Source organism: Rhinolophus sinicus, chromosome 15, assembly GCF_057876585.1.
Source record: "Rhinolophus sinicus isolate RSI-liver-muscle chromosome 15, RSI-T2T, whole genome shotgun sequence".
NCBI classification, from domain to species: Eukaryota; Metazoa; Chordata; class Mammalia; order Chiroptera; family Rhinolophidae; genus Rhinolophus; species Rhinolophus sinicus.
In genome coordinates this window covers 112,203,560-112,221,089 of record NC_142515.1, presented here as the reverse complement: position 1 = coordinate 112,221,089, position 17,530 = coordinate 112,203,560, and the positions used below count along the sequence as shown (strand labels likewise).

General features: G+C 33.3%; 1 protein-coding gene across 2 annotated transcripts in view; it reads right to left on the bottom strand.

Moving 5' to 3' along the window:
- Positions 1–17,530, bottom strand: part of LRBA (LPS responsive beige-like anchor protein) — a 561,748-nt gene that overhangs the window by 68,849 nt on the left and 475,369 nt on the right. For both annotated transcript variants that reach the window (XM_019722880.3, XM_019722903.3), the window contains exon 48: positions 1,395–1,562. In XM_019722880.3, the coding sequence (XP_019578439.3) occupies positions 1,395–1,562 (168 nt within the window). The remainder of the gene's footprint in view (positions 1–1,394; positions 1,563–17,530) is intronic.

The following is a 17,530-nucleotide window of genomic DNA, read 5'->3' as shown; positions in this document are numbered from 1 at the left end:
ATATGCTGGCTGGTATGCTCAAACAGGAGACTAAAATCAGTCATACATGATTTCAGTCACATTACAGCTATGTAGAGAGATAGATACTACAAGGAAACTTGAGAAAATAAAAACAGGTGCTGTATTTGATGAAAAATTATGGACATATATAGAACAAATACTCAAATATTTTTTAAAACAATAAAAAGAAAGTAAATGGGTCTATGTGATTCTATTCTAACAATGAAAACATGTACTGTTTGGTAACCCCATTTGCATGTTTGCTTTAACCTCAATTTCATATACGGAACCCTAGATGTATTCTGTGTCATGCTCTAAGAAAATAAAATGCCCTCTGGAAGAAACACTTTTGAAGAACTGAAAAACTGGAAGAGTCTTTAAGAGTTCACTTAATTCAGCTCTAAAATAAATGGAAAACTAGCAACTCAAAACCTGTGCAGTTTAAGACAAACACACATCTAGCACATGGTGTCTTTGTGTACTAACGTTTATCTAGCACATAAACTAGGTGATAATACATACTGGCAAATGTACTTAAATATGTACTTCTTATATACTGTCAACAGGACCAGGTCATCATCAGTAGAATTATAAATGCATCAAGTACTGGTGAAAAATGACAAACCTTACATATTACGAATATGTTCCCTTGTAGTGATATACAACATTCCCTATGAATTTAAGTCCTGGTTTCTTAAATATAGTCTTATTCTAAAATTGTATAGATATTTAAGGTGATATCTGTTCAATTCTATAATCTTTTCACATGATTTATGTTAGAATGAGGAAGATGTATAATTAGATTAAAAATACTATTAAAAAAAAAAAGCAAGGCTATATACAGAATTTTCAGTGAATCCTGTATTTGCCAAAAACATGTTTTGAGTGTTTTACCTAAGAAAACAAATGACAAAGATAAAACAGGTCTCAATAACATGTAACACCAAATTTATAATTATGAAAGTCATTCCTGCTATTAACTTCTATGTATTATACTTATGTATTATGTGTTATATATGCACATGTACTTATGTATTATATATAAATGTTTTATCATCTTTAATAGATTTATGCATATAATCTTATTTCTTTAATGAATTATTATTTTTCTAATACTTGAAATTAGTTAAGTAGCCTTCAAAATTATAAAAATTACAAACACAACTGATCCCTTAATGGGTTCAAATAGAAAAAGTTCTCACTGCATATTGAGTCAAACATTTTGTTGGAGGGAAGTCCTGGGTTCAAGTCCCAGCTAAGTCACTAGCTGAAAGGTTATTCTGCTTATGTCACTTCACCCATCTGTTGTCATCAGTAAAATGAAAACATGGAGAAGATGATATCTAGTACATTTTAGTCTAAAGATACCTGTTAGACCCAGTCAGATAACTTACCTCTCTCAAAACAGGATCAGTTATTGAATTCAAGTTGACAGCTCCTTCATAGGTCAGGTAATAGAACACATTGAGGGATCGAACAGCCTCTGGTCCTTGCTGTTTATAGCCAAAAATGAGATCAATCCACTGGTGAAGTTGGCAGGAAACAAATTCACTCTCCAGGGCCTGAAAAAAGGGCATAGATGCTATTGTTATGTTGAATTCTATTTATAAAATATGTAGAAAAATTTAGAACAAGCGGTCAAGGTTTATCACTAAATTTACTGTGAACAGACTTATTCTAAAGTCCTATTTTGCATCAGAATCTGTTTTCCTTTATTTGTAATTAGAGACCTTCCAGCACTTCTCATGCTGATTGTAACAGGCGGCTAATGGTTCAGAATTATTGGACCATACTGTACATATGCAAGCGCAGTGAGGGCTAGGACTGGTTCTGTCTTGGTCACACTTGTAACTCAGGCCTGAAAGGTACTCAATTTATGCTTCAAAGAAAGGAGGTCATACAATGTAAAGGCTACTGTGGGAGAGCAAATGAGAAAGCAAACATTTATTATCCACTTGACATATTTATAATTTTTCTACATAGAAACATTTCATTGTTGACTGCAACAACTGTAACCAAATTATTTAGTTATTTCAAATGCGTTTTTATGCCAACAAATTAGATCTTGGGAGGGATACTTATTTCTGAATTATTATTCTAGGTATTAATATCAAAGGAGTCCAAATATTTGATGCCATTAACATAACAGTGCCCAATGAATAATGAATGAACATAATCAAGTGTTCAGTGGAAACGCTGGGCACAGAATCCACTGCCAGTTCATCCTTACATTCCCCGTTACTAGCACTGCACCGAAAACACAATAGGTACCAATAAATGTTTACTGAATTTAGTAAAGATATAAATAAAGTTAAAAAAAAAACAGACTTAACTTTTTAGATAAGTAGCCTTATTTGTATTATGTATTACTCTTCAAAATTATTGCAATGTGAAAGTTTAGTATTATGGACTAGCTTATCAATAAATAATTGATTCAAATTAGAGATCTCTCAAACTCAAACTCTGAAGCTTAATTTGAAGTACATCAAGTTATATCAGGTAATGTATCTCATTGAAATTATTATTTTTTGAGTAATAAGTGTATGGCTGTGATGTATTTTTTGTGTGACTTGCTGCTATGTTATCAATGTTATAAAAAGAAATCTGTTGGTGTTAAAACAAAATTGACTAACTTCTATAGCAAGCAACCAAAAAAATACAAACCATCTTGTGACAAAAGAAGTTCCTATTAGTTCAGAGGTGTACACTTGTATAAATGTATGCTTTATTAAAATAAATGCCTACGAATAAGAAAGATATTTATGGCTGAATTCAAATATATTTCCTTTAATAATATTTAACATAGCTTCACAATATATGACATACTATAAAATGTAAAATAATAATTCTGTAAATAAAACTCTAGTTAATTCTCATATTCCAAAGTATACCTGAAATCAAATATATCTAAAAAATATTTAGCTAGTTTCAATTGTGCAAGTTACTATTTATTTTAGACATGTCTTATAAAACTCATTATAGTTAAAAATTTAGTAAACTACTTCATATTTTATTTGAAATAAGAAGAGAAGGGGTAGTAATAACTTTAAACAAATTCCTATTTTAAGTACATGGATTTAAAATCAATCCAAACAATCCAGAAACTATTCATGCAAGTTGCACACAAAAATGATACGTTTGTTTCATTAACTTAGGCCTTGGGTAGGGATGGGGTGGGGTGGGGGACATGTTTAAAGTGACACATAAAAACAGCAATTGTCTTAATTTGTGTGCAGTGCACTCCACACAAAAGCCCTAAATATGTTCAAATTAGAGCAAGCTGCTTGATTGTCACTGCAGTCTCATGTCACATTAATGCATGACAAACATTAAACTATACACTTAAATGGCAATTTATATCATTTAAATGTTTACTGCCAGACTAGCTCATCACTCATTTAAATGTGACTTTCTGACAGCTAATTTCAGTTAATTTTCTCCAATTCACTTAATTAGAACTTTCAATCAAGGAAGGACCTATACATATCTTCGAGCTTACATCCTTTTTAGTTGTTCAAATTCTGAGTCAATAAACTGCTGAAAAGCTCTACTATAATAGATTAGCATGTGATAGCTCTGAGTCTACAAAAAAAGTGTGACCATACAGAGCAAACGCACAGTATGTACTTTCAGAATGAACCTACACTTATTTATGTAAATAATACTCTCACCAGTAGTTGAAATAAAAAACGTTTACTTCATATACACACACTATTGAAACAATAAAAAAAACTCTGCATCCAAGCTAATTAAAAATTAATGATTTCAAAATTGTTTAATAAGATAGAACAGTGAGGAGTCTCTTGAGTGTCCATAGTGTTGTGATTTGAGACTATAAAATTCTAGAAGGCTCAGCAAATGACGAAGTACAAATGAATTTTCTCAATATTAAAGCCCTAAAAACTAGGGCAATTTTATTTTATGTGTCATCAAACAAAGAATTGTGTTTTCCTAAGGTCGATTACTTCCTTATGCACATTCAAATTGGTGAGATTGGCTAGGTGTAGATGCTTAAACCTTTATTTCTTGACAGCACATCAGAATGTTAAGCAAAAATGCTGAATGTAAAGACACTGCTCACAGTACACCACAAACACGTGCACAGATGACCACAGTGCCACGGTCTGGCCCTCCCCTTACACTACCATGCTGGTCAGTCCTTAGGGGGTTGACCAGTAATTCACAGAATTATTCACAACATTTTTTTCCAGAGGTTGAGAAACCTGTCATTTTCATGAATAAATTTTAAATAAAAGTTTAAAAACGAAACTAAAAATCTCATTAATGGCCTTCAAGGATTTCTTGCAATATACCAAAGCTTTAAAAAGGGACCCAAAGAAACAACTGCTATGGATTATAAGGGAATTCCAAAAAGTTTTAGTACATAGCAGTACAAAGTCAGTTCAGGACTTTAGCATCCTTTTGGTATCAGTGAATAACAACTGCCTAACCAGAAGTATATAATAATACACAAATGCACTTACTAGGGACTTGAGGGAAGAGGTAAAGACAAGCAGGAGGAAATTATTGAGGGAAAAAAATACAAATAATTCAAATGAAATACCCTGGGATTACATTTTATAACTCCTGTTCTTGAGATTCAAAAATATAAACCATAAAACTTATATTAAAATTTCTTTAAATCCCTTTTTATATGTTAAGATTTTTAAAAAGACTATATAAAATACTTATAACCACATTTTTAGTCACCAAGAAAATAAATAAAAACATGCCAGTGGAATGCTAAGCATCTGAGGTTTCTCAAAGCCTTGAGGACAGACAGTCCTCATTAAGACTGGAGTTAAATACGGTTTGCAGCTAGGGGATACTAACTTGCTTCCCATGCTGATCTGAAACCTAACCAATCAATTGTTAGTACTCCCCTAGCAGGCTGGGTACATCATTTACATCCAATGTGTGCTCTGAGTAAAATTTGTAAAAAAGAAAATCCACTAAAATGTCCAACACAATACAATAATATTCAACTCATCTGAGTTATTATAAAATAAATCAGTGACTAATGTCCAATTGCTAAGGATCAAATAAGACTATGAAAAGACTATCATATGAAGCCTCACATAAATTGTCAATCCAATCCAGGGGGACTCATATTAGTCTTGACAAACTGTCTGGGGGCTGATATCTGTTTTTTTTAATGAGATCTATTAAACAGAGACTAAAACACTTGAGATATGCTAAAAAGTACAGTATACAGATGTCAAATACAAACACTTATTGTAACTTTTCTTCATTTGGTATACATGCAGAACACCAACAAATTAAAGCTTTAATATTATAAAGATAATAGTAAATTATTCATAAATAACTCGTTTGTATAACCCTGTGTCAGAAATAATTATAACATATATGAATGTGTGTCTAACAATCTCATTGAAAGAGCGTAATCTATGTTTTCATGAAACTAACCCATTAAGGATATGAATTATTTATTGATAAAAAATGTTATATAAATTATTCTTGTTTCCTATAGTGGAATCAAATAATATAAGTTATATAGAAATAGTTTGCTTTTCCCAAGAAATTCTAAGCTCCTAGAGAAAAATATTCTAAAATAAAAGGCATTAATCGTGTGTTTAGTTAATCTATGCATACTTGAGAGATACTCCAGCAAGTTCTCTTTATTTTCAAACAATCTTGATTTTACATAAAATCAAGAAAACCAATTTCAGTTAACAAAAGAAGTTATTACATAATTATTTACCTCAAGACCAGGAAACCTTATTTGTATATTACTTGTGTTTCTCATACTTGTAATTCTCAGATTAATGCTAATATTTATACTTTTGCTAAATGTTCTCATACCATATCGTTTTTAAAAAGCAACTAAATAAAAGCTACTGATAGCTACAGGATAAACGATTTTTATAAAAAAATCAAATAAAAAGAGCACATATTATTTACTAATTTTTAAGTATAGAAATAATTGTATAACCAGAAGGAAATAGGTCTGTGCAGCCTAGATACACATTTCTGCAAACCTACACTACTACTTCCCTTCCCAGGCTTCTTGAAGGCCCTATTCAGTTCTGAGATACAAAATGCCATAGCTATAAATTTCATACAGAAATTAGAGAAAATAAAAATAAAAGAAAATAAGAAATCACTGACTAACCCTCTTGAGTTGGTATACATTTAATTATTTTAATGGAAGACTCAAAATTTGTTCTGTAAATTTTTAATTGTACTTATAATTAAGAGTCTTAATTCATTTGAGTATAGATAGTAATATGTTTCAAGAGGTAATGTTTGGATTGGCAAGAATGTAATATACAACATTATGGACTCAGAATTTTAAGTATTTTTATTTCAAATACATGTAATACAGCCATCTACACACACACACACACACACACACACACACACACACGGAGATTTAAAATGAACTGGTCTGTTATGTTTGCATGTGCTGGATTTCAAACACTAGTGGTAATGTTTCCTTAACATTGATATATGACCTTTGTAATTTACATTGAAGAAAGCTGTTTTTTTCAGCCTAATTAGAACTGTTTCAAATTTTCCTGCTAAATATATGATATAAAGTCCTTTCAACTTTTTTATTCTAGAGTTTCTTTCCATGTCAACTGTGTTCCAATCAAAATATGCTTTGAATTAAATGATTTTGATTGAATATGTGGATCACATTTCACTTCTAAGATTTAAAGTCCAAAAAGGAAAAGTTTAGCCTGTTCAAACAAAGCAAGAGCAGGCACTTTGCGGAAAGCTATTCACATTTAAGGAGACTGACAAATTGTTTGTGTGCACCATTAGGTCTCGTTTCTGCAATAGTTGCCAGATTTCCTGTCCCCCTAATAAGATACATTAACTCCTTAAATGCTGGCTCTGAATTTGTGATGAATCCAAGAAACGTTAGCAAAATTTGTTGCATATAATTTCCTTCTTTGAAATAAACTCAAAGAATAGAAAGTTTGCTATGTTGTATCAATTTTCAAGAAACAAAGGTCACATTTTTCCATAATGGAGAGATACAAATTTAGAATGCAAATATGCTTTCCAAATAGGATTTTTCAGAAGTGACAAATCCACATTAATCCTCATTTTTAAAAACTGCACTAATTACCCTATTAAGGATTAGTTGTTCAGGTGAAACACAAGAATGAAAATATTAAAATTTTGATGAACTATAATCAACTAACATGAGCTTAACATGCTCCCACACTGATTACAATATATCACAATGCTTCAGAATTCAGATATTTACCTTAATATAAATATATAACAAAAATGTGAAACAAATTTTATACCGTTTACAAAGACTAGTTTAACTTTGGGAGCTTAAAAATATGTGTGAAGCTGTGACATTAAGAACAATTAAGTCAGAAATGCCAAAGGGGGTTAAAAGGAGGATCAAGGATTTGGAGGGAAAAAAAAAAATTGTGGGATGCTAAGAAACAAAAATATCTGACAGTTAAAAAAAAGAAATTTAGTCAACAACACATGGAAGTTCAGGCTGAAAAGCAGATACAGAAATCACTCAAAGGAATTCTGTACTTCCAAACTGCCCTTGAACTGTTGGGCAGAAGAGAGATTTTGGAGCCAGCAGTGCACTGTTCATTTCTACATTTATATCATTACTGAAGAAAAGTGTGAGTTAGTATCATATCTTGATATAACTATCAAGCCCTCGTGCATCTTTTGGCAGGAGAATCATTCTGTCTACGATTGTTATTGTGTAGTTTTAAATGGAGTAGTCAACCAGCTGTTATATATTTTACACACTGAAGGCCATGTTTCCTTTGAAATTCATAGTTTTAATCTCAACTGAAGTCTGTATTGCTGTGTGCCAAGATCAAAAGGATTAGGCAAACTTGTACAATTACCCTCCTTTTCAGAGAGATGATTTTTTTCTAATGTTTAAAATAGTCTTACACGCTGACATTTTATCCAACTATTTTCTTTAGAGCTACAGAACATTAAAACATTTAATTAACATTTCAACCTTAGGTCACTCTTAATCTAAAATCTAGGAATTCATAATATACAGATATTTTAAGCTAGTTATACTATAATACACATAGGGAGATGGAGCTTTTAAAAAAATTCCATTCAGTAAGAATGCATGGGGAACAACTATAATTAAAGGAAAGGTATACCCATCTATTTATTATTTGTTTGCATTTTCATTCCGAAAATAATTCAGAGCTCACACTGATGAATAATCATCAAGACCAAATAAATTTAACCTAAGAGGGTAATGCAAAAATAAGGATAAGTACATAAAAATAACACCACGAAAGTCTATAGATTTGTTAAAGGTGTGCCACGTATTTGGCCCTAAGCTTTCTAGCAGGCAACATAAAGAAAGAAACGCGAACACTTACAAAAATCAAATATGACCATAATGTAAAAATAAACCAGATGGCCTAGAAAAACACATTATTTCTATTCCTGAGATAAGAAAGTCCTCCCTTGGCAATATGATGGAATCCAGGTATGCGAGTCTCAGAGGGACTGGCTTAATCCTGGGATAGATTTAAAGTACAGACAAATGGAGAGACGGCATATTCTTCAGGCAATTCTGCATAAACACTATTCCTCTTAGGTGAGGCTTTGCATGGTAAATTCTAGATGACATTCCATGACAAGTATGTGGAAAACAGCCATTTTACTGTGTCAGTTAAATGGAGAGCCACATGCTTCAACAACAGCTAAACTGAGTCACAGGACTGGGGATCCCTTAAAAATGTGAAGAGCATAAGGAGTAAGTCACCAACAAACCTCCACAAAAGGCAGGCCCACCTTCACGGAAGGGGTGGTGGCCTATCCTAAGACAGGTCCAAGATTCTCGCCAGAAAGGAATTGTGGGTCAAGTTTCCCCACACAGAAAAATAGGCGACAAAAGCCTCCAAATGCCAAGCACGATGTCCTCATACTTACGGATGTTAAAATTCCTAGAAAATGAATTCCGAGCATTGTAAATGGCTGTTATGCTCCCTACGATAAACTAGGTATAAAAATATACACTTAAATAATTACAATACTACTCTAAAATTCTCAATTATCCACCTACGTATAGGAAAAAAATAGGTTCCTTCTTCCACAACCATCGAAAAATGTATTAATTTGCTGTCTGAACTTCTGGAGGTTTCATTTTATAGTCAGTTACAAAAGGAAGAAAAACAAAACCAAAAAATTTAATCCCTTCCCATTTGCTTATCCACATAGATCTGCTAAATCCTAGCAGTCTCTTGCCTTTGAAGATGGCCAGACCAGAATCCCTACTTACTGCCAGATGTAGTTTAATCCCATGGGGACCCCAGACAAAAACAAGGAGCTGTCTTCATGGCACCATGGACTCCCTGGACTGACTGCCATAAACTTATATTGGCAAATCAAAACCCTTGGCAAAATAGACTACTTACTAGATCACCACTTCCAAGAATAGCCAATAAAGAAAAACTTACTAAAGAATATAAATGCAAAAGTTGCTGAATATTTTTTAAAGCCTTGACAAGGTCAGCCAGAGAATTACATCTGCACTTAACTTGGTGTATGCAATTGCATATACATACATTATGTAGGGCTAAAGTCTTTTTTTTCATTCCGCAACTTTTGATTAATATCAGCAGCTCTGTTATCCATTCGGTCTACAAACATTTATTGAGTGCTTACTGTAAGTTTTGTTCTATGCTAGATTCTGGGGATAATGAGATGAGATGTCCCTTTGGAAGGTTGGCAGGGAGGCCAAAGGTCATTTCTAAGACGACTACTACAGTCTACTTGAGAGGCACTGAGAGCCTAAGACAGTAGCAAGGGGAGTGAAAGAGAGGGGACAGGTTTTAGAAAGATTTAAGATTTAAGTTATTATACCAACTGATGACCAATATGATACTCAGGTTTCAAGTCTGGACCTTAATCATACTGGAGAAAGAACAGTTTACATGGTAAAAGATTAATTCAGTTTTAAAATTAGTATTAACATTTTAGACTTCCTTCCAGATTTGAAGTTAACCCTAAGTCTTTTTTAGGTGTGAGGCTGCTAATTATAACAGAAATGTGTATACTACTTAAATATTAAACTATGTTCATGTTCAATATGGGGATGTTCGAGCCAAAAAATCCTAGATAACAAGATGACCACCACAACTTTTTATCAGTGCTGCTCAATAGAAAGATAATGCAAGCCACATATGTCATTTAAAAATTTCTAGTAGCCACATTTAAAAAAACAAATAGGTAGAATTAATTTTAACATAGTATATTTAATCAGAAATACAAAAATATTATTAGGTTGGTGCAAAAGTAACTGTGGTTTAAAAGGTTAAAAAAATTGCAAAAACCGCAATTAGTTTTGCACTAACCTAATATTTAAACATATAACCAATATAAAAATTATTATTTTGCACTGAATTTTAGAAATCTGGTATGCATCTTACACTTACAATGTACATTAAATCTCAATCCAGACTAGCCACATTTGAAGTGAACAAAGGCCACATGTGGCTACCATGCTTCCCCGAAAGTAAGACCTGGCTGGATCATCAGCTCTAATGTGTCTTTTGGAGCAAGAATATTAATATAAGATCTGGTCTTATATTAGACCCAGTATACATTATATTATATTATACCCAGTCTTATGTTGTATTATATAAGATCCGGTCTTATATTATAGTAAAATAAGACTGGGTCTTATATTAATTTTTGCTCCAAAAGATTCATTAGAGCTGATGGTCCGGCTAGGTCTTATTTTTGGGGAAACATGGTAGTGATTACAACACTGGACAGTAACGCTTTTTATTCAGTTCCCAATACTGAATCTGCATTTACAGCATTTTGCTGTAAGATAGAACGTAGGGATTAACAATATTTAACCCTTTTTGTTCACACATGCAAAAAAATTAATGATCGCTCTACCTTAAAAATCTTGTTTCACAAAGACTTGCTAAGATACTCTACCTGTAATTGAAATAGATTTGTAACAAAATTTCATTAACGAACTAAGAATAATTTAATAGTAACAACTTCATTAATAGTAATAGAGTAACAGTAATTAATAGTAACTTGATTAAGTGTAATAAATTAGTAATGATGCTAGCCTTCATCTACTTTAATGAAAACCTGTATCACTATCTGATGTATTGGAAAAAGCATGGGATTTATAAGCCAGAGACCCTGGACTGAGTCCCCATGCCACCACTCCAAAGGGTGGACCTTGGGTAAATCATAGCAAATCTGTTCTTTGCTATGCTTTCATGGTGGATCTATCCAACAAATAAATGTACATGCTACCAGGAATGCATACCATGCAGAAAAATTAGTTTGTCACTGCTGGGGAAAAAACAAAAACAACAACAATATTTAACCCTTTTTAAAATATAGCTTCTCCTACTGAAAATAAAGATAAAGCTTACAAAGCACCTTCAGACTACAAATGACTTTTGATGCAGTTTTGAAAAGGTCATTATCATTCTCAGTGCCATGAAGAATGGCTATGACCTGGAACTCAAGAGCTGAAATATAGTATCTGCAAGTATGAAACAGACATAATGTTCTGCGATGTATATTCTTAGGCACTTACAGATCTCTGAAGAAATACGGCATTTGAAAGGTGGCACAGTAACTACTCTCTCAACAACAAAGGCAAACGTCTAATTCTACCAACTACGACGTTATCTATAAACTCTGCATCCTGAAAAGTCCTTGGTTAGAATTCTTACACATTGTGTACTCGGCTGTATCAGTTGTGTGCTTTAAGAAGTACACATATAGCCACAGACTACAAGTTAGTATAGGGAACACAGTGTTTGCTGAAAGTGAGATATATGAAATCTGTACACAAATGTGGATGTATACACACCTCATGAAAAGCACCTTATTTAGCAGATGGAATTAGCGTCTCTTTGCCCACTCCTAGTAATAAAAAGTCTATGATTCTCTAAATCACATTAAATTGTAGGTCTGATTCTTTCTGAATTAACACTGGAATAATGACAAGTTAACAGAGCCAGTCTTATTAAATTATTTTTACGCAGTCTTGAATGCCCAGGTAATATGAGATCAACAATCTAAACTTTTTGAAAGATTTAAGCAAATCCGTTACTTATTCCTTACCTCCTTTTTACTTCGTAACTCATCTCGTCTTTCTGGTACATATGTTTGTGGCTAAGATGACCATGTATGATTGTGTAAATTCAATGGATGCTAATTTTTCCTCGCTTCGCCTCTTTGCATTATGGTGTTTATGTTGCTAGCTCTCTCTTCTCTAAGCTTCCTTGATAATCTCCCTCCAGATTCTCTTTCTACGATTTTGATTTTCCTTCTCACTTTTAAATCCTTTCGGATTTGACCAGTGCACTTCTTCAGTATTTGTTTTCCTCATGATGCAGTCCCAGGCCCATTTCTGATATAACTTAGGCTAGATGAGGTAGATTTCAACTACCTTACCCGACAATTATTACCATCTACAGAATTTCAAGTTCAAAATGTCAAGTAGCCATCAGACTACTTTGTTGTGTGTGTGCTTCAGGTAACGCAAACCTGAACTATCAAAATAGGAATGACTAACTTTTCCTCTTACACTTCCTCCTCTCTTGATTTTGTGCTATGGATGTAGTCCTTCATCAGTCAGCCAATTTAGAAATCGTGGCAGACACCTTCTTTTCCTCTTGTTCCAAAACCTTATCAGAGAATATATCTGATACATGCAAAAGCCGCCAAAATACCTTTCAAACTCATTCTTCCTTTTCCTCCCACTGTGATTATCTTTGGTTCTGTGCTTCATTATCTTTTGGTTCAATTATTCTAAACACTATCCAAACTATTCTCTTTATCTCTAAAATTTCTGCCCTTCAATTCCTCCTCTATACTAATCGCTGTCTAAAACCTGACCAAGTCATGACTCTCCTTAAAACTTTTCAATGGTTTTTCTTTCTATAAAGTTGTGCATCTCCAACTTTGATATGCACTGAAATCACCTAGAGGACTTGTTAAAACACAGATTTCTGGGCTCCCCCACCTCTTCCCAACAGAGTTTGTTTCTGTAGGTCTGGAGCTGAGCCCAAGATTTGCCTTTTTAACAAGTTCTCAGGTAAGAACGATGCTCCTGACGTGGCAAACACCTTTTGGGCACCACTAGACCAAAGAAAAAAGTCCATAGGACTTACAAGGCATTAAAGATTGTTTTTATCATCTGCTTGTGGTCTTATCTTTCCATAGGTATCGCTCACAGTTCTCTTACACACATATCACTCTCTACCTTCTGAATTAAGTTTAGCTCTAGTACTGTACTGTAACATCAATATGTTTATTCACATTGCTTCCTGCATCTGTAACGCCCTTTCCATCATCTTCCTCCCTCCCTGGTAAACTCCTACTCCTGCTTAAAGACTATGACAAATGCAGTTTCCTAGGTTAAGCCTTCCCCAATCTTCCCAGGAAGCATAATAAGGCATTTCTGCAACTATGCATGGTAACAGATGTTAATTAGACTTGTGGTCATCATTTCAAAATATATGTAAATATTGAATCATTATGTTGTACATTTGAAACTAATATAATGTCATATGTCAATTATATCTCAATAAAAATATTTTTTAAAATTAGACACACACACAAATAAGTAAATAAAATGATAACTATTCTAATGGTAGCCTGTGCTTTTCGTTCCTGTTACATACCACTAGTATTATACTATTAGTTACATTAAATTATATAGTATCACAAATTATATATTTATTTGTTAAGTTTCTTATTTACTGTCTGTGTCCCTCACTGAACAATAAGTTCAAAAAGGGCAGGTACGATGCTGTCTTTCTCACTGCTATAGTCCCAGAGACTAATAAGTAGTAGGCACTCACAAAATATTTGTTGAATAAATAAATACATCAATTAATCTACTTCTCTAATTAGTTACTGTCATGTCTGTTTGATCTTCATAATGACAGCCCCAAAGGGCAGGTGTCATATTCTGCCAATTTTGTGATCACAGACCTAATTACCCACAGGCCCCTAATAAATGTCTACTGAATGAATGAATGGCATTTAAGAAATTCTTGTGATTTAGCACAATTCAGTGTCTACACTCAGGAACTATGATCTTAGAGCTTTGTATAAGAAGCATGAAATTGACCATAGAAACTTTATCCAGTTGATACAGTGCTAATTTGGCAGAGTTTTAGAAAATGTGAAGAATTTCTGTGCTTACTAGCCAGTACAAACGAAATGTACACAGTTTGTTAACCACAATCAAATTTGGGGCAGTATGATTACATGGAAAGAAGAAAAGTATCCTCTTTCAAGGTTTTATTTTCTCTTGAATCATGTCAGGAATACGGATGCAAATGATGTCGATCATAAACCTGACAAAAGCTCCAAAAAGACATTATGCCAGGAAAATGCATCTGAAGGTCAACTTGGAAGAGGTTCACTGACCAGGTGAACAATAGAGTCACAATAGAAACACCTAACATTTAGTGAGTACTTACTAAATGTGCTCAGGTTTATGCTGAATGTTTCACATGGATTATTTTATTTAATCTTCTTTTATTTAATCTTTTAATAATCCTACTGGATAAGCACTACATTTTAAAAACTGTTTTACAAATGAGGCTAAGAAAGAGAAATAAATTGCCTAATATCACACAGAGTTGCAACCTGAATCCAGATCTGACTCCGAAACCACGTGATTCACTACCCATTCTTTTGAAAAATTATGAAACAGAATGGTATATCCCAAAGCTACGTTATGAAAATAATGAAAATATGAAAGCATTTCATACTAAGAATTGTTTTTAATGGGTTTCAAATATATTATTTTGTAACACTAATATTAAGTACACTGAGTACATACTAAATCTGATGTCCTATGTTGACCTGCTGGCTTTATTTCTAGGTTTTATTGTTCTTTCAACTGGTTTTGCTTTTACACATGCCTTTTTTAAACTAAAACTTTCACCTTGCATTACCATTTATTGTTCTGTCTTCCTCATCGAATGTGAGTTCCTGAAAGGCAGAGATTATATCTGCATTTTTGGAACTGAGCACATAGTAGACACTCAATAAATATTTATAGAACTGAATAAAAAACACATATTTTAGGCCTATTTTTAATTAATTTAAACTAAATTCTTAGGAGATTTTAAAAATAAATTAAAATAATCTGCCTTTAGAGAAAGACAGAGAATACCAATGTATTTGTTAACTGCTAAATCCAAAGATTCTTAATAGAGAAGCAATCCATTCAACTATTTTGAGAATGAAGATTAGCAATAAGAGTTCCTTCTGCTAATTTCTGAACATTCACAAACACTGGATCAAAAAAAAGTGATTTCATGCATTTTAATGTGTATCACATTTTGTTTTGACACATGAACTACTTGAGTTCTTTAAATCAAACTACTATGCAAAAAGAACAGAAAATTATCTTATTTCCTATTTAAATAAACATTTGCATTTAACTACCAAACTAGATATATGTTTTTCTTAATTTTTGGAAAATGTTTTAAATACTTTATGTAATCACACTGTCTCTAACTATCTACTCAGGACACTGATTACATGTTTTTCTTTTTTAAAAGCATAGAACAAACATTATTTGCTTTTGTGATTTAACAGCTCTTAAATATCCCACTTGGCAAACTCTTAAACTACTATAATAATAAACAAATCTGCTTTGAGATACTTTTAAAGATTTTCAGGTAACTTCTTTGATAAACCATTAAGACACACTGGAGGACTATAAAAGCAGAGTTGGAATCACTACCTGTATTAAGTTAGGAGAACTGGACCAAGGACATAGATGTATTTATTCTGAGACCACCATGTTCCTCCTTTGTTGTTCAAAAATACAACTTTTCTTTGTAGAAAGTCTACCTTTTCAGTTCAATCCAACACAGAGGATGCCGTTATGAGGCCAGAATCTATCAAACGTATTACTAGCAATAGACGTACTTGAATTTTTCTTAAATATGCAGGTGAAAAGACAAACAGCAAGGCAAGAGTTAATTGAAACATTCCTCTTAAGAGCCACTGAGTTGAGGAGTGGGGGCTGGTGGATGGCGGGAGGAAGGAGCGAGGCGGAGAGATGCAGAGTTAATCAGGGAGCAAATCCAAAGCTAGGCATGGATAGGCCTCACTAATGAGCCTCAAGTACCCTGCAGTGGTTTTCAAACTTAACTGGCTTCAAACGATGCCACCCCATGACAGAATGCAGCTAGCCATAAGAGGAGGGTGATTAGAATAAATGACTGGAGTAATTAACTCTGATGTGAAACCACCTGATTGGAAAAGAGAAGCCAAGAGCTATTTAGCTGATGGTCCTCCAGTAGAAAAAGGAAGCTTTCCCTTTCTCTTGTGTGGGTGTTCAGTTAGAACTCAACTCTTTCAAGTAGGTATTTGGTAGCACTAATGAAAAGCAGCTTTCATTCAAGGGCCTCTCAAGGACCTTCCCACTCATTTTGAAAAGGGAAGAAAATAAAAGCTTCAAAGTAGAACTAATTTACTTTACTCCCCTACCTCTTAGTGAAGTCTGCATTAGTATTTACGCTAACGGTCTACCTCCAAATAATGTCATCAAATAGCAAAAAATTTTATTTATGAAATGACCAGAAAAAGAGAGTTAAAAATTTTAAATTCTCCCTTTCTTTAAAAATATTTTACAACATCGCATATACATCTTAGATATGTACATTTTTTTTTTTTTGCCAACCTTATGCAGTGAAGCTGGAAAATAATACTTTACACATAGAAAACTTTAAACTTATAATCAGGGTAAATACTTCCTTTGTTAAGTGCCATTGCAATTATTCTTCCTATACCAAGGGACTCTTGAGGAAGGGAGAAGGATATTTGTTTTTGAAGAGAAAATAAAACAAAACAAAATAAAACAAAACAAAAACGAATTACATTAAGGCAAGGAAAGAAAGAGTAGATAGAAAAAAGACTGGCTTACAGTGCAAATTGACCCAAAGAATCCACCACACTCTCCAGTCTTCTTTATTTTACAAAGAGAAGAATTACAAAGACCGGGGGCATTACTACCCGCTGTTTTACAAGTAATCACCAATTCATCGGACCAATGTTGTTCTGTACCTGCTGAGTTAATGTGCCTGGACACACCCTCCCCCTAAAACAGGTTCCCAAGCTGCCCAGGAACAACGACAGGAGCAGTAGCACTGGTAACTTAGCAAATGTTTATGCCTGAATTCGGATTTATTTGACAGCTTTACACCTTTGGGCATGATATAATTAAATGTTTTGACAGCTAAACAAAAACTGCATAAATTTAAAAGCTACTTAGGAGATCAGCATCTAGAATTAAAATGAAGTAATTTGCTTTACTCTAAACCACTTTCAGCAATGCAGTCCAATAAAAAGCACAAAGAGAAAGCTAAATGTCTATGCAAACGTTTCAGCTGATTCTTTCACATTTCTCTCATGAAGAACATTCCCCTTATAAATACTGGTAATGATTTCAATATCAACAAAGGGAACAGAAACAGATGTAAAATGATCGATTTAACCCCTAAATTGTATCTTTGCTTATTTTCTATAA